At 45.0% G+C, this 21,056-nt stretch overlaps 1 protein-coding gene across 2 annotated transcripts in view; it reads right to left on the minus strand.

The window, feature by feature from the left end:
- Positions 1–12,346, minus strand: part of PIAS4 (protein inhibitor of activated STAT 4) — a 54,767-nt gene extending 42,421 nt beyond the window's left edge. Inside the window, exon 1 of one of the 2 annotated variants that reach the window (XM_026721527.2) lies at positions 12,285–12,346. In XM_026721527.2, coding sequence (XP_026577312.1) covers positions 12,285–12,311 — 27 coding nt within the window. In that variant the 5' untranslated portion in view covers positions 12,312–12,346. Of the gene's footprint in view, positions 1–12,280 lie in introns of both variants that reach the window. The other variant, XM_026721529.2, reaches the window with a different exon arrangement.
- Between the last annotated feature and the right edge of the window lie 8,710 nt (positions 12,347–21,056).

The following is a 21,056-nucleotide window of genomic DNA, read 5'->3' on the forward strand; positions in this document are numbered from 1 at the left end:
GTGGTAACCAAGGTTGCTGGGTTGACGTCCCTCAACGCACTCAAACATCTTGCAGGCATTGAATCCAACTGCTGCCCAGCTCTAATATATAATTCACGAGCGAGGCAACCATCGTGTCTTCCATCTGGAAACATTCTCTGAATCACAGGGAATGTTCTCGTGGCTTCCTCTAGATCAGGGGTGGGCAAACTACGGCCCGCGGGCCACATCCGGCCCGTTGGTCATTTTAATACAGCCCACCTCTGAAAAAAAAAATTGGGGCCGGCCAAAAGAGACCCCGCGCCACAAAATCGCACACACAACACGGAGCTGGGCAGCCGCTTCCCTGGTGGCGGGGCCGAGGTCGCCGCCCAGGGAACGCCCACTGCTTTCCCTCCGCCCGGGCTCCGCTCAGGTGTCTGGCTGGGGCTGTCAGGAGTTGCTACGCGGCGCAGCTCGCGCGGCTCCAGTCCCGCGTTGCCTTGGGAAGGAAAAGGCGAAACCAGGAGCCGCTGAGCCTGAGCCTCCGGTGCCGCTGCTGCCGTTGCAAAGCGCCACAGCGGCTCTTCCTTTTTGCCTTTCCCTTCCCGAGACAACGCGGGACTGGAGCCGTGCGGAGCTGCGCCCGCGGTAGCAACTCCTGACTCAGGGGCTTCCGAGGGGAGGGGAAGGAGGAGAAGAAGGGTGGGGAAGGGTGGGGGGGCAATTCCCCCCAAAATCTTGTGCTGACCCGGCCCGTCTGTCAAATTTTAAAAGTCAACGTGGCCCCCGAGCCAAAAAGTTTGCCCACACCTGCTCTAGATCATGGGGGGGTGGGGAGATGTGTGTCAAACTCAAGACCTGCGGGCTGCATCCAGCCCATGGGGTGGTTAGATCAGGCCCGCCAAGGGCCACCTCTGAAAACAGCAAAGAACTGGTCCGCGGTGCCTCCGCGAGTGAAAATGGAGCTTGGGGGGGGCGGCACGCAAGCTGCAAGAGGCCATCCTAGCTGGAAACGGGGCATGGCGGTAGAATGCACAGCCCCTCCGCTGGGCTCCGTTTTCACTGAGGGCTACAAGAGGCTGTCGCGGCTCAAAACGGGGCCTGGGGGGGGAAAGAGGGGAAGGAAGAAGAAAGGAGAAGGGAGAGAGAACGAAAAAGAAAATGGAAGGAAGGAAGGAAGGAAGGAAGGAAGGAAGGAAGGAAGGAAGGAAGGAAGGAAGGAAGGAAGATAATGAGAGTGAGCGTGAGGGTGTCACACCGGATTTCTTCAAGAGCCAGGTCAGCATTGTATTGTATTTTTTAGGGCCGCGGAGACTTTTTTGATATCCTAAGACAGCGCCAGCAGAATGCGAAGATCAGGCTTGGCCAAAGCGAACGCTTTCGCTCTACCCTTTCTACCAGTTTCCTGGGCAACTCTTAGCTTTATTTTATTTTTTTAAACAGCTCTGCAAGCCAACGTCCTTCTGGCTCCTCATCCCGTCCTTGCTTTTTTCAAAATATCTCCCAAGGCAGAGGAGGCCTCAATAAATAAATAAGATTATTATTGCTGGACCACAGCAGTGGATTCTTCTCCAGAATCTGTCCTCCCTTTAAAAACCCACCATCGCAGGATAGAATCCTGGTTAACACAAAAACGCAATGGAAACAAAATTCACACCCTCAGCAACTCCTAGGTTGGTGGGGTCCCCAGGGTGGGATTCTCCTGGTTCGGTCAAACTCCTTGTTCCAATGACCAGCTGGCTACAAACTGGTTCGTTCCAAAGAGCATGTGGAGTCTTAGTGGAGTCCTGGAGTCTTAGTGGACAACCAGCTAAATAGGAGCCAGCCGTGTGCAGCAGCGGCAGCCAAAAAGGCCAATGCAATCCTAAATTGCATTAACAGAGGGATACAATCGAGATCAAGGGAAGTACTAATCCCACTCTATAAAGCCTTAGTAGGACCACACCTAGAGTCCTGCATCCAGTTTTGGTCACCACACTATAAAAAAGATGTTGAGACTCTAGAAAAAGTGCAGAGAAGAGCAACTAGGATGATGAGGGGACTGGAGGCTAAAGCATACGATGAACGGTTGCAGAAACTGGGCCTGGCTAGTCTAGGGAAGAGAAGGACCAGGGGAGACATGATAGCAGTCTTCCAATATTTGAGGGGCTGCCCCAGAGAGGAGGAAGGGGTCAAGCTATTTTCTGAAGCACCCAAGCCAGACAAGGAATAATGGATGGAAACTGAACAAGGAGAGATTCAACCTGGAAATAAAAAGAAACTTTCTGACAGTGAGAACAATCCACCCATGGAACAGAAGTTGCCTTCAGAAGTTGTGGGAACTTCATCACTGGAGGCTTTCAAGAAAAGACTACACCATTTAGGAATGATGTAGAGTCTCCTGCTTGGGCGGGGGGGGGTTAGACTAGATGACCTACAGGGTCTCTTTCAAATCTGTTAATCTGAATGGCTAAATTGAGGCCTTCTCTGGATTTGCACCAGATCCTGAATCCTAATCTTAGCATCCAGGATCCTGGCCTTGTACAGCCTTGACCAAGGAGAGATTCAACCCGGAAATAAAAATAAATTTTCTGACAGGGAGAACCATCAACCCATGGAACAGAAGTTGCCTTCGGAAGTTGTGGGAGCATCATCACTTGAGACCTTCAAGAAGAGATTGGACTGCCACCTGTCAGAAATGGTGTAGGGCCAATGGGGAAACCAGATTCGTTTAATGACCATGTGACTCGCTTAGCACCTGCACTTAACAACTGTGGCAAGAAAGGTACTCAAATTCACGTAGCCGGTGCCTTGCGTGGCCACAGGAATTTTGCGCTCGATTGTGGTCATAAGCTGAGGGCCACCTGTAGTAATATATATATTTGTTTTCTGAGGTTCATACATACATACATATATATCACTCTGAGAAGCACAGAGCCAAAGACACAAGCCTGAAGATGATGAGACTTCATCGAAACGTTGCCTAGATACTTCCAATCTTATGCGGGAGAAAACCCGAATAACCAAAGATCCACATACAAATACCCGGGAAAACCTCAGAAAATATCTGTCTGTCTGTCTGTCTGTATTTTTATTGCAAGGAGCCTAGTCCTGAATCCTAGGCTCCTTGGCTAAAGACACTGTCTGCTGGTACGTACGTGTGATACTCAGATTAAAGTTTGCAATTATTAAGATTACCTAAGCAAAAATAGGAAGTGGCTCTTAGTGGCAATCATCTGTGCTTGACTTGCTTACGGTTAAACTCTGTGCAGATAGTCTTCGACTTACAACAGTTCATGACCTACAAGGTCCCTTCCAACTCCGATTATCTGTTAAATCTGTTAATGTGGGCCCACCCACCCGTGCCCTTTCCTGTGCTTTATGTCTTTTTGTTAGAGCACAGCTGATTCGTGCGTTGCCGCTCCTCAGCTGTTTTCTTCAGCTGCAACTGAAGGTAGGTATTCGTTTTTTTAAACCGCAGAGTGCGCGCGCGCGCCGAGTGTGTGTTTGGTTTGTGCGCTCACCGAACCGGTTGTTATACCGGTTGAATCACGCCCCTTGGGGGTGTCCCAATCTCCTGGCCCAGTATCCCCTGCCAGGCGAGGGCCCATACGGAGCCGGGCCGCAGAAGGGGTGGGCGAGAATGCAGCTGCATTTGGGGAAGTTACGTGTGACTTAGGCCTGTCTCTCACACTTAGGACCGTTTTTCACAGACATACGAATGTTCCAGCATACACACACACACACACACATATATACCACCGTCCCATGATCAAAATTCAGATGCTTGAGCCACTGACTCACACTTAGGACAGTTGTGGTGTCCGGGGTGTGTGTGTGATGTGATCCTCCTTTGAGACCTTCTGACAAGCAAAGTCAACGGGAAAGCCCGCCTCACTTAATAACCATGTTACTAATTTTGTCCGTTTACTGACCAAAGTTTCAACGGCACACAAAAAAAGTAACTTATGGCCGTTTTTCACACTACGTGTCTGGTTCCCAACAGTCCCGTTTCCCCCCCTGTCCCCCGGTTCTACAGTCTGGGTCTGGCAGAGCGCTCCCCCCAAAATATGCCATTCATTGTTGGTGAGCAGGACCTGTCTGAAATGGGTATAGGGTCTCTTGATCGAGCAGGGGGGTGGACTAGAAGGCCTCTGAGATCCCTTCCAACTCTATTCCGATAGATAGATAGATAGATAGATAGATAGATAGATAGATAGATAGATAGATAGATAGATGACAGACAGACAAGACAGACAGAGGGCAGGAAAGAAAGGGAAGGAGGGAGGAAAGGAGGAGAGAGAGAGAAAGAAGGAAAGATGGAAGGAAGAAAAAGAAGGGAGGGAGGGAGGGAGAGAGAATGACAAAAGAAAGAATGGAAAGGAAGGAAGGAAGAGGGAGGGGAGAGAAAGAAAGGAGGGAGGGAGAAGGAAGGAGGGAAGGAAGGAAGGAAGGGGAAGGAAAGAAAGAAGGAAGGAAGGAAGGAAGGGGAAGGAAGGAAGGAAGGAAGGAAGGAAGGAAGGAAGGAAGGAAGGAAGGAAGAATGAAGGAAGGAAGGAAGGGGAAAGAAGGAAGGAAGGAAGGAAGGAAGGAAGGAAGGAAGGAAGGAAGGAAGGAAGGAAGGAAGGAAGGAAGGGGAAGGAAGGAAGGAAGGAAGGAAGGAAGGAAGGAAGGAAGGAAGGAGGGAGGGAGGGAGGGAGGGAGGGAAGGAAGGAAGGAAGGAAGGAAGGAAGGAAGGAAGGAAGGAAGGAAGGAAGGAAGGAAGGAAGGAAGGATATGACTTGCTGAGTCACACTCCGGATATGCTTGCCGTAAACCCGGTGGCAGAACTGGAGAGAAACCAGAAGCCATGATTGTCCAGCAACAAAAACAATCCAGCATCTACCACCCGCAGTCCCTAAAATAGCAGGCGAGAAAACTGTCAAAACCTTATTCTGCCTTACTCCGTTGGAAGGTACAAGATGCTATTTAAAAAAAAAAAAAAAGTGAGGATGTTAACTTGAGGCCCAAAGCCCCACCATATGCAAGCGAGAGAAATCAACCACAGTGGCAGAGAACAACAACATTTGGACAGCCGGCATAATCTGGAAAAGCCACAACTAAAAACCTTCTTCCGGCAAAAGGATGCGCAGCCGTTAAAATTTCCAATTCCGGCTCTAATTTTGTCCCCAAACCGTCCACTCTCTCTAAACATGAATAAGGAAAGAAAGTGATCGGTCCTCCTAGATCCGTGATGGCGAACCTATGGCACGCAGGCATGCGAGCTCCAGCCAAACTTACCTGCACTGCACATGCCTTGCAGTCTCCTTCTTGCTCACAAAGCAAATGCCGTTTCGGTTTCTAAACAGCCCTCCACTCTCTCACACACTGACAGGACGCTAGCCAGATGAATACCGATGGATGCTGGTAGGCAGAGGCAGACATTTTTTTTTCTCCTTGCTTTCCTCCCCAAAAAACTAAGCCCCACTACGTAGCTTCGTAGCGAAGCACCGGCATCGAGTGAGTTAGCAATATAATTGTTAAGTGAATCTAACTTGCCTGTTGATTTTGCTGCGGCCGAAAGGTTGCAAAAGGGGATTGTGTGACACATACACACACACACACACCCAGGACGCTGTGACCGTCATAAATAAGAGCCAGTTGCCGAGCATCTGAATTTTGATCAGGGGATGCTACAACGGTCGTAAGTGTGAAAAATAATCATAAGTCATTGTTTTTCCAGGGGTGTCGTAACTTTGGTCACTTAAATGAACTGTTGTAAGTCGAAGACTATCTGCACAGGGCTTAACCGTAAGCGAGACAGATGATTGCCGCTGCTAAGAGCCACTTCCTATCTTTGCTCAGCTAATCTTTCTCTCTGTTAATGGGACAGTGTCATTGAGCCCTTGGTGGAGACTGACTCTGAGGGAGAGGAGGAACAGCCGACAGGGAGTGGAATTGGGGCTCCGGCGGTTGGGGAGGAGGCTGGGGAAGGGCAGAGGCCGGCTGGGCAGTCAGAGGAAGACCCAGGCCCATCCCCTCTCCATCCTAGGGCATAAGAGGAGAGACGTGAATGGTCTACGGGGGAGGGAAGGGCCTTGATCCTCTTCATGGGCTGCAGCTGTGAGAACTGCTGAAAAGGACGGACGTGCATATGGGCCAGTGCTGGAAACAAAGTGTGGAAAAATCTCTAGTCTGTTGTTCCTCTCTGAATTTGGCGTCCTCCCCAGTGTGTTTTTCCCATATCTGTGGACCTCTTCAAACCCTTATCTTGCCTGGTTCCCTTAATTGCTCCAGTCTGTGTTTTTTTTTTTTTTTACTCTTATAATTTACATTTCCTCCTTTTCGTAACCGCTTGTGGGGGAGTTTTTTTGTCTCCAGTCAAGGATATTTGGAGCTTGGAAGCAAAGTGAAGGAATAAAAGGGATTCAAACCTGTTTTGTGACTGTGTTTATTTTGTATCCCACCCTGGGTCATCACAGATGGAAAAATTTTAGGCTGCACTGAAGAAAGTTTTTTGTGAGAAGCCTTCTCTTTTTTAAAAAAAAAAAAAAACTTCACAAGATTTCAAGGAGTCCTCAACTTACGACCCCAACGGAGCCCAAAATTCACATCACTAAGCGAGACAACTGTAAAATCAATCTTGCCCCCATTTTACGACCTTTCCTGCCAACCATTGTTAAGCGAACCAGTGCAGCTGTTAAATCACTAACACGGTTGTTAAGTTAATCTGACTTCCCCATCTTCAGAAGTTCGCAAAAAGGTGATCTTGTGACCCCGGGACATTGCAACCATCACAAATATGAGTCAGTTGCCAAGTGTCCGAATTTTGATCAGATGAGCACGGGGAGGCTGCAACGGTCATTAAGTGTGAAAAACGGTCCTAAAGTCACATTTTTGTCAGCGCCGTTGTAACTTCGGAAAGGTCATTTAAACAAATGGTTGTAAGTGGAAGATTATCGTGGCCCTGAGTTGAAACCTTCCCTTTTCCAAACATTTTCTTTGACATTGCAGAAAAACAACAACAACAACGACAACAACAACCAGCTTTGTTCCTTCCGCATGGACAATCGAAACAGTGGCTTCCTTCATATGAAAGGAAAAAACAGATTAGCTGTTGAATTATGTGAAGCTCTTTATAATCTTCTGGAGATAAAAAGGAAAAGGAGATAAGAAGGAAAAGGAGATAAAAAGAAAAAAGTATCAATACTTAGGATGCTTTTTAAAAAGAAATAAAATAAAACTCCAGAGATTGAGATTTAATAATAAAATAATAAAGCTCTTTAAAGCTTCCCTGAAAAACCTCATTTGGGTACGAGAATCACAGAGTCACAGAACACAGAAAGGTTGTGAAAATTCAATTGTTTCACACAAAGAAAATACAAAAAAATAATGACAACTGAGGCCACAATAGCACTTCACCCAAAAATAGACATAAGAAACCAGACCCAAGGTTAAAAGGATTCTGCTGTTTTTCTTTTGGAAAGAAGGATAACTACAGATACTGGCAATCTTCCACAGGAGAAACAGGTAATCCACAACTTATGACCCACAGTTGAGCCCAAAATTTCCACTGCTAAGCGAAACAGTCGTTAAACAGCAATAGCACTTAGACTTATATACCGCTTTACCGTGCTTGGTAACCCTCTCTAAGCAGTTTATAGAGGCAGCCTCTTGTCAATAATCTGGGTCCTTTTCTTGCCACAGTCGTTAAATGAATCCTTGTAGTTATTAAATTGATAACATAGTTGTTAAGGGAATCTGATTAACAGATAATCAGACTTGGAGGGGACCTTGTAGGTCATCTAGTCCAACCCCTCTGCCGGCCCAAGCGGCAGACCCAAGCGGTTGCAAAAGGGGTTATCATGTCACCCCGGGGACGCTGCACCCATCATAAATACGAGTCAGTTGCCAAGCACCTGAATTTTGATGACGTTGACCATGGGCATGCTGCAATGGTCATTAAGTGTGAAAAGTGGTCATGAGTCTGTTTTGTTACAGTGCTGCGGTAATTTCGAACGATCACTAAACGAATCGTTCTGAGTCAAGATATATATATGCCCTATGAAACTGAAGGCCGTTTAACAAATGTGCAACACGCAACTTTCAAGATGACACCAAAAACACCTCTTCACAGTGTGTTTTCAGCTACTTTTCCGAACGAATTCAAGTTCAAATCCCAGCAATTTCAAGCCACTTTTAACCGATATTAAAACCAATAAGCTGTTTTCTCCTAAATAAGTCTACCTTTCGTATTTTTGAACCTTGTTTACAATCCATATTACCGATGACAATGGTCAATGGCTGGATCCTCTAACTTTACAGTGTGTCCCCAAAATAAGATCGGGTCTTATATTAAATTTTTACTCCAAAAATCATCCTAGGGCTTATTTTCCAGTTGGGTCTTATTGTCAGGGAAACAGGGGTAGTTAAAACTGCATCACCTCTAGAGGGGAAGGGGGAGAAGGCCACGCAAAGTATTGTTCTGACGGATGTACTTTTTCACGATGACCGCTTTGAGTCAAATATTCTGCAAAAAAGCAGCTTATTGAGTCAGCTTCATAAGACCAGGAACATTCTATCAAGTTTCAAATCACTCATATATATTTATTGTAGTTTAGCCTGCCTTAATTAGGAGCAACCGAGTCCATGGAAATAAACACCGAACAGAAGGAGGTGGGTGGGGAAAAAGCCAACTAATCAAAATAGGCATTAGAAAAAAAAAAAGCTCTCCTAAGCACTGAATAATGACGCTTTGTTCTCACCTGCAGTCCTCCAGAGAAGATTTAGCGCTTAGTATATGGATAGGAGGCTGAGCCTCTCTATTTTAATTTATATAATTAATGTATTTTACTTTATATAATGCAGGCACACGATTACTCTAACCAGATTTAGCCTGATGACAGGAAAAAAAATCTGACATAAGTTTAGAGAAGGTGCGTGCTAAAGTGTTTCAGTTAATGCATGTCATCCTGAACTTACAACCATTCATTTAGCGATGGTTCAAAGTTACAACGGCACTGAAAAAAGAGACTTGTGAGCCTTTGTTTTCAGACTTATGACCGTTGCAGCAGCATCTCCATAGTCACGGGATCAAAATTTGGACAGCTGGCAGAGTCCCAGGGTCACTGGATCCCCTTTTGCGATCTTCCGACAAGAAACGTCGACGGGGAAATCAGATTCACGTGACTAATTTAACAACCGCAGTGATTCACTTTAACAAACTGCAGCAAGGAAGGTCGTAAAATGGGGGCAAAGCTCACTGAACAACTGTCTGGCTTACCAACAGAAAGTTTGGACTCAATTGTGGTCTTTACTAAGTTAACGACTGCCACGTTTCACTTAACAAGCGTGGCATGAAAGGTCGTAAATTGGGACCTAGCTCACTTAACAACTGTCTGGCTTAGCAATGGAAACGTTGGGCTCTATTGTGGTCATTAAGTCGAGGACTAGCTGTTGAGGGCAAAGGCATGGTTATACCACTCACTTTTTATAGGGGTCCCACAAAACAGGTTGTTTGGGGGCACACCACCACCTAGGAAAAAAGGGGTACACAACATCTGCTTCCAGGAAATACCGCAAAGCCACTCCAGTAGCTTTTGTCGTCGTTAAAATTATGGGTAAAAGCAGCAGTCAAAAGCAGCCTATAAATACAAGATCCCAAAGACGCTTTTTCCAACAGGCAACTGGAGTTTCTTGTTTTATTCCCCCTTTGGAAACATTTGCCTTCTCATCCCAAAAGTTTTGAGCAGGGGGTTGGACTAGAACAGGGGTCGCCAGCCTTTTGGACCTCAGGAACCACCAAACTCATCATTTTTAAATCCCAGGGACCACTAAACCGGTTCTGTGGGCATGGCCTAATTTGTGGGTGTGGCTTGGTCATGTGACTGGCTGGGCGTGGCTTGTATGTAAATATTATAAATATTTATATAAATTTTGAATTTTTTATTTTTTTTAAAAAAAGAGCAACTTTTACCCCAAATCAGGCAAAGCAGGCAGGCAGATTGAGTTGCTCACAGAATCAGTGATCTATCTGCCATCGGCTAGTTCAATCTATCACATAAAATTTGCTTGCCGTGAATCTGCACTGAATAATAGAACCTTCGGTCCTAAGGGAGGTTCGGCTGTGCTTAAAAGCAGAGCCGAAGATCTAAAGATTAGCTAGAAAGCAAAAAATGCAACGATTTCCTGCTTTATAGCTAATCTAAATCTCCCGGCACAGCAGAACAGCTGATGGTCGGAAAAAGGAAAAACAGCAACTTAGCAGGCAAGTTTGCGGGATAAGGAGTGAATGGGTGGGAAGGGCTCCCGCGGGCCATGTGGGCGGTGCAGCCTTGTGTTTCTGCGCAGCCTGGATTAATTGCTTTGGGGCGGTGCTCTGGGGGTGAGATTTCTCTGCGGCCCACCAAAATTTTCTCACGGCCCACCGGTTGGTGATCACTGGGCTAGAAGATCTCCAAGGTCCCTTCTGTTATTCTGCTTCTTCAGTTCTAACTGTTCCAACTTCAATTAGAACTGAAGAAGCTTCTTAGATGAGAAGCAAAAAGGGTTTCAAAGGGGGAAAAAAAAACCAAGAAAGTCCACCTGCATTTTGGAAAAAGTTATTTAGGGACAATCATGACTTGGATGCTTGAGAATTTCCGTAGACATTAAAAATACGAGGGATTGAAGTCATCCTCTTCCCAAACATATGGGAAAGTAAGTGAAAGCCTGAAAGTTTATCAGTCTCTTTTTTGTGAGGAACACAGATGGGATTCCACAGGAACATATACACACATATACATGTACGTGTACACACACACACACACACACACACACACAGAAATATATAGATAATCCTTGACTGACAGCCTCAATTGAGCCCAAAATTGCTTTTGCTAAGCGAGACATATGTGAAGCGAGTTTTGCCCCAGCTTACGACCTTTCTTGCTGCCATTATGGGAATCACTGCAGTTGTTAAGTTAGTAAAAATGTTGGCAAATGAATCCGGCTTCCTTGTTGACTTTGCTTGTCAGAAGGTCGCAAAAGGGGATCATGTGACCTCCCGGGGACACTGCAACCGTCGTAAATATGAGCCAGTTGCCAAGAGTCCAGATTTTGATCACGTGACCATGGGGATGCTGCAGCTGTCATAAGTGTGGGGAAAAAAGGTCCTAAGTCACTTTTTTCAGTGCTGTTGGAACTTTGGTTACTAAACAGTTATATGTCAAGGACTAGACAGATGATAGATAGATAGATAGATAGATAGATAGATAGATAGATAGGATGAAAGATAGATATGATATAGAAAATAGATGATAGATGATATAGATAGATAGATAGACAGACAGACAGACAGCTGGTAGGTAAGTAGGTAGGTAGATATATATGATAGATATGATATAGATAGATGATAGATATGATAGATGGACAGACGATAGTTAGGTAGATAGATGATAGATACGATAGATGATAGATGCACAGACAGATGGTTGGTAGGTAGATAGATGACAGATAAGATGGTAGACAAATAGATATGTGGAAACATGCCGGCCTTCATCCTGCAGTGGATAAACAAAGGCTAAAATGATGACATACACACACACACACACACACACACACACACGCACTGAAGACAAATTCCTTGTGTGTCCAATCACACTTGGCCAATTATATATAAACATGTCATATATAGACACATGCATACACATATACATATACATATACACACACACACACACCAGGGCATATTGGAGGCACCTGACCCCCAGTCATCTCCCGAGGGTCCCCCTCCTGGGACATCTCCCCCCTTCATCCTCATAGGGCCGGCCATCCCTCTCCTTCCCTTGATGCATCCCAGGCTGTGCCCCCTTGAGGTGGGCCAGGACCCCCCAACTCCCGATCCTTGGGACTGGCTTGCCCCCAGCGGCCAGAGACCCTCCCCCACTTGACCCTCCCCAAGTTTCCTGGGACCCCCCTGAGCGCCCCCTGAGGGGAGGGGAGGGGGGGGAGCTGCCCTGGGCCAAGCGCCCCTTCCCTTTGGAAAGGCGGGGAGGGTCCTGCCAGGGATCCGGTGCCTGGAGGAGCGGGATGCCGGGGGAGGGAGGAGGGGGGGACAAAAGGGTCCCCTGAGGGTCCTGTGGGGGCCTTGTGTCCCTCGGGGTCAGGGGGGCGGGGCCTGCGGCGCCCAGGAGGACCCCTCCCCCTTTGGCCACGCCTCCCCCGGCCCTCCCCTGTGAGGGGGGGGCTCTGACAGAAAGACGCAGCGGGCCTCCCTCCCTCCAACGGCACCTCCCTTCCCTCCGCGGGCGAAGGGAAGGCGCCCTTATTTCGGCCCGCCGCCCGCCTTTTTTCCCGGTCCCTTCCGCCTCTTTTCACTCACTCACTTTCGCCTCCACCAGCTCCGCCGCCATCTTGGCTTCCAGCGTCCAACGCGCCGGGGACAGGTGGAGGGAAGGGGGGGGGGTTGAGGCAGAGAAAGGAGAAGAGCCGCCGCCGTCACGTGACGAGGCCCCACCAGCCAATCCCGAGGCTCGCCGGCTGGCGGCGCCTGCGCAAAGCGGCGTCGGAGGCAGCGGCCGGGCGCTTAAGCACCGCCGACAGCGAACGCTCCGGGGCGGGGGGCGGGGAGAAGGGCGCATGCGCACGGCCGCCGCGGCGTCTTTTTACCCGTCTGGACTTTGCCCGCTCCAGCTGGAAGAAGTGCGCATGCGCTCAGGGAAAGCGGGGAGGGGGTGGGTTTGTCCCAGCCGGCCGTCTTTCCCTGAGGGGAGGGGAGGGGGTGGAAAAGACGCACGCGCAAGGAAAGGTTTTGACGAGAAAAAACGCGACGCATGCGCCTGGGAGGCTGACATCAACCCGTCAGGGTCCGTCTCTCTGGATTCGTTGCACCCCCTTGGCGACGCCCCTCCCTTCGAGCTCTTAAAGAGACACGGAGCCTTAAATTGGAACGAGGGTGGGGTGGGGAAGGGGAGGGTCTGGAGTGGGGAGGGGGCTTGTTGATAATGCATTTATATCATCCGAAACGCTTGCGTTTGCTTCAGCTTGAGGAATTATGGTGGGGGGAAAAAAGCCCTCCACTCTTGGGCGAACTACCAAACATGGGTGGAAAACCACAGAGGATCGATAGGGGGCGACAAAAACGAGAAAGAGAAAAAAAAAGTCTGTGCTGCCATCTAGCGGCCATTCTGGGGATTGTAAGTCTAGATTGGCAACCACAGCTAAGAGCTTAACCAGCTGCAATGCAGGCTATTGACCCTTTGAGTTGGAAAGGGATCTCTGAGGCCATCTAGTCCAGCTCTCCGCACAGGCAGAGTCCTTGCCCTGAGCGGAGAGCTGGGCTAGATGGCCTCAGATGGTCTCCGCTCAGGGCAAAGACCGTCTCCTTGAAGACCTCCAGAGATGGAGATGGGATGGGACCACTTGACGTTGCACCCTCCTCGCTGGCTGGCGTCTCATGTAGTTAGGCGTTCTTCTTCCTCCTTCAAGGAAGTTCTACCCTATTGCTTCTTTTTAAGCATTCTACATTAAATGACAAGACAACCATCTGGTGATGGCTATCAATTTATAGCCCAAATTTCTCAAGAAAAGATCTGGCCAAGCTATTTTTTACAAAATGAAATAACTTGTTTAGTACATTCCGGGAATGCTGGAGATGTAATATATCTTGAACAAGCTGAATAGCTGTGATTCGCTACGAAACTTAAGTTTTTGGGGAAGAAAACAAGGAGAAAAAAAAAAATTCTGCTTCTGTCTACCAGCATCCATTGGTACTCATCTGACTAGCGTCCTATCAGTGTGAGAGAGTTGAGGGCTGTTTGGAAACTGAAACAGTATTTGCTATGTGAGCAAGGAGACAGCAAGGAGCCTGGGCGTGGCTTAGCTCAACTGTTCTGTACTAAAGCTGCTTGGTGCTGCTGTGAAAGTGAAACTGCAACTCCTCTGCTTGTGTTTTGCATTTGGAAGAGATTTCTTTTCAGGTGGGGAGGGAGAGTAGAACTCCTTAGCATCAGAGCGTGTTAATAATAATTATATACAAAATACAAATGCTCTGATGGTCATTTGGAAAAAAATCCTTTCTTAGTGAGCACCTAGAAGTCAAGAGGAACATACGTGCCAAATGTCAAGTTTGTAGGCTTTATGGTTCCTGAGATTTTGTGATGATGCGTGAGGGGTATTTCGCTTTTACATATATAGAAGATTTGGGAAAACATTGGTGAGGTGCTGTTTGGCAAATTAATCAAGTATAAGTTGGGATATGCAGAAAATTTTCGACTTACAACCACCATTGAGCCTAAAATTTCTGTTGCTAAGTGAGACATTTCTCAAAGTGAGCTTTGCCTCCATTATACGACCTTTCTCGTCACCGTTCTTCAGTGAATCACTGCAGTTGTTAAGCGGGTAACACGGTTGTTAAGTAAATCTGGCTTCCTCCTCAACTTTGCTTGTCAGAAGGTTGCAAAAGGGGATGACATATCTTGGGACTGCAACTGTCATAAATATGAATCAGTTGCCAAGCAGCTGAATTTTGATTGCGTGACCATGGGAATGCGGCCACAGTCATCCGTGTGAAAAATGCTCATAAGTCACTTTTTTCAGCATCGTAACTTTGGTCACTAAATGAATTGTAAGTTGAGGACTACCTGTATAATTAGCTTTAAAACTGCTTATCAACAGTTCCCTGTTGAACTGGCATGTAGCTTGGAATGAGTTGTCCAAAGGATTCAAGCGTGATTCTCCGTGAATCATGAGATGAAGAAAACGTTCATCTGGTTTACAAGTCTTGCCGAATTAAATGGGGTATCTAATACTTAGAAGAAAAAAAGTGCAGTGCAGATCATTGTGGCAGGGTAGGAAAGTGGAGATAATGTAAAAGGCAGTTTAAAATAGACAAATATAACGTTCTTTCCCTAGGAAACCAAGTCCTGTCAGCTGCAGTTGAGTTGCGCCAACTCAGAAAGCTCAAACTGCCCAAGGAGCTGCTGACCCAGTTCTACAGAGGAATGATGGAGTCTGTCATCTGCACCTCCATCACTGTCTGGTTTGGTTCTGCAACCCAACAGGACAGGTACAGACGTGAGAATAATTAAGAATGCAGAGAAAAATGATTACTACCAACCTGCCTTCCATCGAGGGCCTGTATACTGCAGGAGTCAAAAAGAGGGCTGTGAAAATATTTACAGATCCCTCACATCCCAGACATAAACTGTTTCAATTCCTTCCCTCAAAACGATGCTATAGAGCACTGCACACCAGAACTAGACACAAGAACAGTTTTTTCCCAAAGGCCATCACTCTGCTAAACAAATAATTCCCTCAACACTGTCAAAACTATTTACAAAGTCTGCATTACTATTACTATTAATCCTCCCATCCTTCCTTTCACCCATCCTCTCCCACTTGTGACTGTATGTGTCAGGATTCTGGTAGTTACTCCAGTGGTAGGATTCGTTGTTGTTTTTTTACTACCGGTTCTGTGGGCGTGGCTTGGTGGGCGTGGCAGGGGAAGGATACTGTAAAATCTCCAGTCAGAGGTGGTATTGGCCGGTTCTCTGAACTACTCAAAATTTCTACTACTGGTTCTCCAGAACTGGTCCAGAACCTGCTGAATCCCACCTCTGAGTTACCCCAATTAAATCATGAGTCTCGAACCAAACTTCCAAAACTTAAAAAAAGGATTTATTGGAAGTGAACATGTCCGACACTGCCTGGGTGTAGCCAACTCTGAGACACATCATTCATTGTCAGCCTCGACCCTGGTTTTCCCCCACTCCTCTTGGTGTATCGTAATTCATACTCTCCAATGGGATGCCTCCATAGCCAAGAGTCATCAATCATGTTCTCCAGTTAAGTTTTTGCATGGCAGAAACTTCAGTCATCTAGTTACTATCTCTCAAAAGCTATGTATGGAATGCACTTTTGGTTTCTAAGCTGCCACACTGCTCTTTCTAACCCCTTTTGCCTGTCCCTTTCTGTTGGAAACTCTAAAAAGATCATAGAAATATTTTATGAGTTGACATTATGACTGTAACTTTGTCGCTTGTATCCTTACGATTTATATTGACTCTTTCCTAGTATGATTTGATTGCTTATTGTACCCCGTGACTATCATGTTGGACCTTATGATTCTTGACGAATATATCTTTTCCTTTATGTACACTGAGAACCACGTACATCCTTGTGTGTCCAATCATACTTGGCCAATAAAGAATTCATTCATTCATTCAGAATCAGGAACATCTAGCTTGATTGCAGTATTTGTTAAAAAAAAAAACAAGAATGCAGTGGGGTTGTAAAAATACAGCTTTTAGACAACATGAAACGGAAGTAGAATTTCTTAAAACCACAATATTTCTGCATTATTTCGCTTGCTGCACTGTCTGATATTCCTTTCTGGTCAAAAGACTGCAAGAACATGTCACCCCTAGTCCTTCTTTTCCTCAAACTAGACATATCCTAGGTTCCTGCAACTGTTCTTCATATGTTTTGGGCATCCAGTCCTCTCATCGTTTTCATTGCTCTTCTCTGCACTCTTTCTAGATGAGAAGATGTGGAGAGATCTGTGTCTCATAGAATCGTCAAAATATTGTCTTGGCTTTTTTTTCTTTTTGACCCTGCCCCATGGTCCTCCTGGCTGTTTATCTAACAAAAAAGAAATGTTTATCTAACAAAATGAAATTCAACGTAGAGAAAAATAAAGTCCTACGCTTAGGTAAGAAAAACCCAAAGGACACATATAGACTGGGTGAAACCAGGCTTAATAGCAATAGTAACTGTGAGGGGGATCTCAGAGTCTTAGTGGACAACCAGCTAAATAGGAGCCAGCCATGTGCAGCGGCAGCCAAAAAAACCAATGCAATCCTAAATTGCATTAACAGAGGGATCCAATCGAGATCAAGTGAGGTACTAATACCACTCTATAAAGCTTTAGTAAGACCCCACTTGGAATACTGCATCCAGTTTTGGTCACCACATTGTAGAAAAAATGTTGAGACTCTAGAAAGAGTGCAGAGAAGAGCCACCAAGATGATTAGGGGACTGGAGGCTAAAACATGAAAAACGGTTGCAGGAACTGGGCCTGGCTAGTCTAGGGAAGAGAAGGACCAGGGGAGACAGGATAGCAGTCTTCCAATATTTGAGGGGCTGCCCCAGAGAGGAGGGAAGGGGCCAAGCTATTTTCTAAGGCACTCGAAGGCCAGAGAAGGAATAATGGATGGAAACTGAACAAGGAGAGATTCAACCTGGAAATAAGGAGAATTTTTTTGACAGGGAGAACAATCAACCCATGGAACAGAAGTTGCCTTCGGAAGTTGTGGGAGCTCCATTACTGGAAGCTTTCAAGGAGAGACTGGACTGGCATCTGTCAGAAATGGTGTAGGGTCTCCTGCTTGGGTGGGTGGGGGGTCAAACTAGATGACCTACAAGGTCTCTTCCAACTCTGATTATCTGTAAAGTGATACTACTATTACTGTTAATCTTCTCATCATTCCTTATCACCCATCCCCTCCCACTTGTGATTGTAGGACTGTAACTTTGTTGCTTGTATCCATACGATTTATATTGACTGTTTCCTAGTATAATTTGATTGTTGATTGTACCCTATAACTATCATTAAGTGTTGTACGTAATCATTCTTGATTCTTAACTAATGTACCTTTCCTTTATGTATACTGAGAGTATTTACACCAAGACAAATTCCTTGCGTGTCCAATCACACTTGGCCAATAAAGTATTCTATTCTATTCTATTCTATTCTATTCTATTCTATTCTATTCTATTCTATTCTATTCTATTCTATTCTAGTGTTTCTGTCAATAGGGAAAGAAAATCTATGATGCTCCTCAGGTTGGTCAAAATTCCCAGCATTCCCCATTGTTGGCCCTGCTGACTGGGGCCATTTTAGTTTAGCTACACCCGAAGGGTTCCTTCCTATCGTGTTATAAGAGTTATTATCTGGGTAAATAAATTACCAGTTTATGGCCAAACACGCAATCATCACCATGCCCGATCATGTTCTTCCATTCAACCGCTCGGCCTTACAAAGTGCCCTGCTGGGTTTTTATTTAAACAAGGCATTAAAAAAAAAACCACAAATGTCACGTGCAATTAAAAGCAAGTAAAAGAGCTGGTAACGAATAGCTTTTAAAAGATCTAAATGATAACAACGATCTGGGCAAAAAGATTCGGCAATCACAACAAGCAATTTAATTGGCGGTAAGCAAGCCATTTTCGTTGCTTAGGGGTTAAATGAGACAATCTGTTAATTGCAGGTTGAATGCTCATTAATCACCGGACAATTATAAAATCAACTTTAACAGTAGTGTTCCAGCTACCTAATCAAATAAGAGGAAAGCAATTGGTTATTCCATATCGGAGCAAAAATATTGCACTGATACACCTCAAACAGACTGGAGTCTTTTTCTACTTTTTAGAAATTTGGGCCCCGAATTAAAATCAAAGATTAGCAACAAGTTCTTCCCCTTAGCCATGTAATTATTTTTATTCATGCTGTTTGTCAAATCCTGAACTCGCTTTACTTCTATAGCACTGGGAGTGTCTATTCTATACCAATAAAGGGGAATATTTGTACACTAGCATTGATGAGGTTACCTAGTTGGGTAATGAAACGTCTGCGAGAAAACTACCAAGCTCAGAAAGAACCAAGAATCCCTAAAGAGCAAAGTATAATTAAGGAAAAGGAGGGATTTTTTTGAAAATGTGTGTGCTTTTTCAACGCGCCCACCTTAGATCTGTCAAACTTGTTAAAAGTGATCTCTTCAGTGGTTCTAATTTAGGGAGAATATAATACCCCTCTATAAAGCCTTAGTAAGACCACACCTAGAGTACTGCATCCAGTTTTGGTCAACACATTATTAAAAAAAGATGTTGAGACTCTAGAAAAAGTACAGAGAAGAGCAACCAGGATGACTAGGGGACTGGAGACTAAAACATTGATCAATGGTTACAGGAACTGGGCTTGGCTAGTCTAGTAAAGAGAACGACCAGGGGAGACAGGAGAGCAGTCTTCCAATATTTGAGGGGCTGCCACAGAGAGGAGGAAGGGATTAAGCTATTTTCTGAAGCACCCAAAGGCCAGACAAGGAATAATGGATGGAAACTGACCAAGGAGAGATTCAACCTGGAAATAAGGAGAAATTTTCTGACAGTGAGAACAATCAACTAATGAAACAGCTTGCCCTCGGAAGTTGTGGGAGCGCCATCACTTGAGACATTCAAGAAGGTTGGACTGCCATTTGTCAGAAATGGTGTAGGGTCTCCCACTTGGGTGGGGGGGTTGGACTAGATGACCTATAAGGTCCCTTCCAACTCTAATGATCTGTTATCTGAGAGTCAATCGTAAGTCACTTTTTAAAATGCTGTCGTAACTTTGAAGTTGAAGGTCCCTTCAACTCTGATTATCTGTTAATTAGTCCTCGACTTATGACAGCAGTGGGGACCAGAGTTTCCATTCCCAAGGGATGTGGTCATAAAACACAATTGCATTGCTCAGTGACTGAAATTCCTGCAATCCAGGTGGCTGTCCTTAACTTAATCCCATGGTTCTTAGAAGAGCCGACTTCCTGACGGCTTCTAACAATCATTGGGGAAGCCCGCAGGAAATCGCAAATCCCCAACTGGCAAGCAGCAGGTGAATGCCTACCACCAGGTAGGAGAGGAAAACAAAGGGGTGTAAAGGAGAGTCAGGGAGGTCGTGTGACAGGTGTGACAGAGGGAAGGTGTCAGAGTATATTCATGAACTGAAATAGAGCTTGGTAACAAAGCCAATGAGGACAGTTTGGAAACTGAAACTAGATGTAGCCTAGCCGTGACTCTATATTAAACTCTGGAGCTCGGAAGCTATGTTAAGCTCGGAGTCTGTCTATTGACAATGAAACTACTTCTCTCCTCTGCTGGCTTGCTGAACTAGAGAGTGAAATTGAGGTCTGATTCTGAACTCCCGAGTAGCTACTGAAGTTACTTGCAACACGTTTCCGCTTGAGTTTGCTCCATGTTGGAGAAATCTACAACCGGTTTGTCAAAATCTACTTCTTATGTTTGCAAAGATGTTAAATGAGGCATTGGCCCTCTCTTGTTTATTTTTTCTGCCGCTGAATTAACGCTGCAAAAAACTCTGCACGGAAGTTGCCTGAGGATGCCCGGGGACAGGAAAGAACGGACCGAAATGCATCAAAGAGAGAAGCAACCTGGAATTAAGGAGGAATTTCCTGAAAGCGAGAACTTCCCTCCAGAAGTTGTGGATTTTAAGAAGAAATTGGACAGCCACTTGTCTGAAGTAGTGGGGGCTCCTGCTTGTGCAGGGGGCTGGACTAGAAGACCTCCAAGATCCCTTCCAGCTCTATTCTGTTCTATTCTATTCTATCCTACTCTACTCTACTCTATATTCCATTCTATTCTTCATCCCGATATTCTATTCTATTCTATTCTATTCTATTCTATTCTATTCTATTCTATTCTATTCTATTCTATTCCATTCCATTCCATTCCATTCTATTCTATTGTATTCTATTCTATTCTATTATTTTCCATTCTATTCTTCATCCTGATATTCTATTCTATTCTATTCTATTCTATTCTATTCTATTCCATTCCATTCCATTCCATTCTATTCTATTCTATTCTATTCTATTCTATTCTATTCTATTCTATTCTATTATTTTCCATTCTATTCTTCATCCTGATATTCTATTCTATTCCATTCTGTTCTATTCTATTCTATTCTATTCCATTCCATTCCATTCCATTCCATTCCATTCCATTCCATTCCATTCTATTCTATTCTATTCTTTTCCATTCTATTCTTCATCCTGATATTCTATTCTATTCTATTCTATTCTATTCTATTCTATTCTATTCTATTCTATTCTTTTCCATTCTATTCTTCATCCCGATATTCTATTCTGTTCTGTTCTATTCTATTCTATTCTATTCTATTCTATTCTATTCTATTCTATTCTATTATTTTCCATTCTATTCTTCATCCTGATATTCTATTCTATTCTATTCTATTCTATTCTATTCTATTCTATTCTATTCTATTCTTTTCCATTCTATTCTTCATCCTGATATTCTATTCTATTCTATTCTATTCTATTCTATTCTATTCTATTCTATTCTTTTCCATTCTATTCTTCATCCCG

The sequence above is a fragment of the Pseudonaja textilis genome, chromosome 1 (assembly GCF_049901715.1).
Source record: "Pseudonaja textilis isolate UNSWEBS1 chromosome 1, rPseTex1.2, whole genome shotgun sequence".
NCBI classification, from domain to species: Eukaryota; Metazoa; Chordata; class Lepidosauria; order Squamata; family Elapidae; genus Pseudonaja; species Pseudonaja textilis.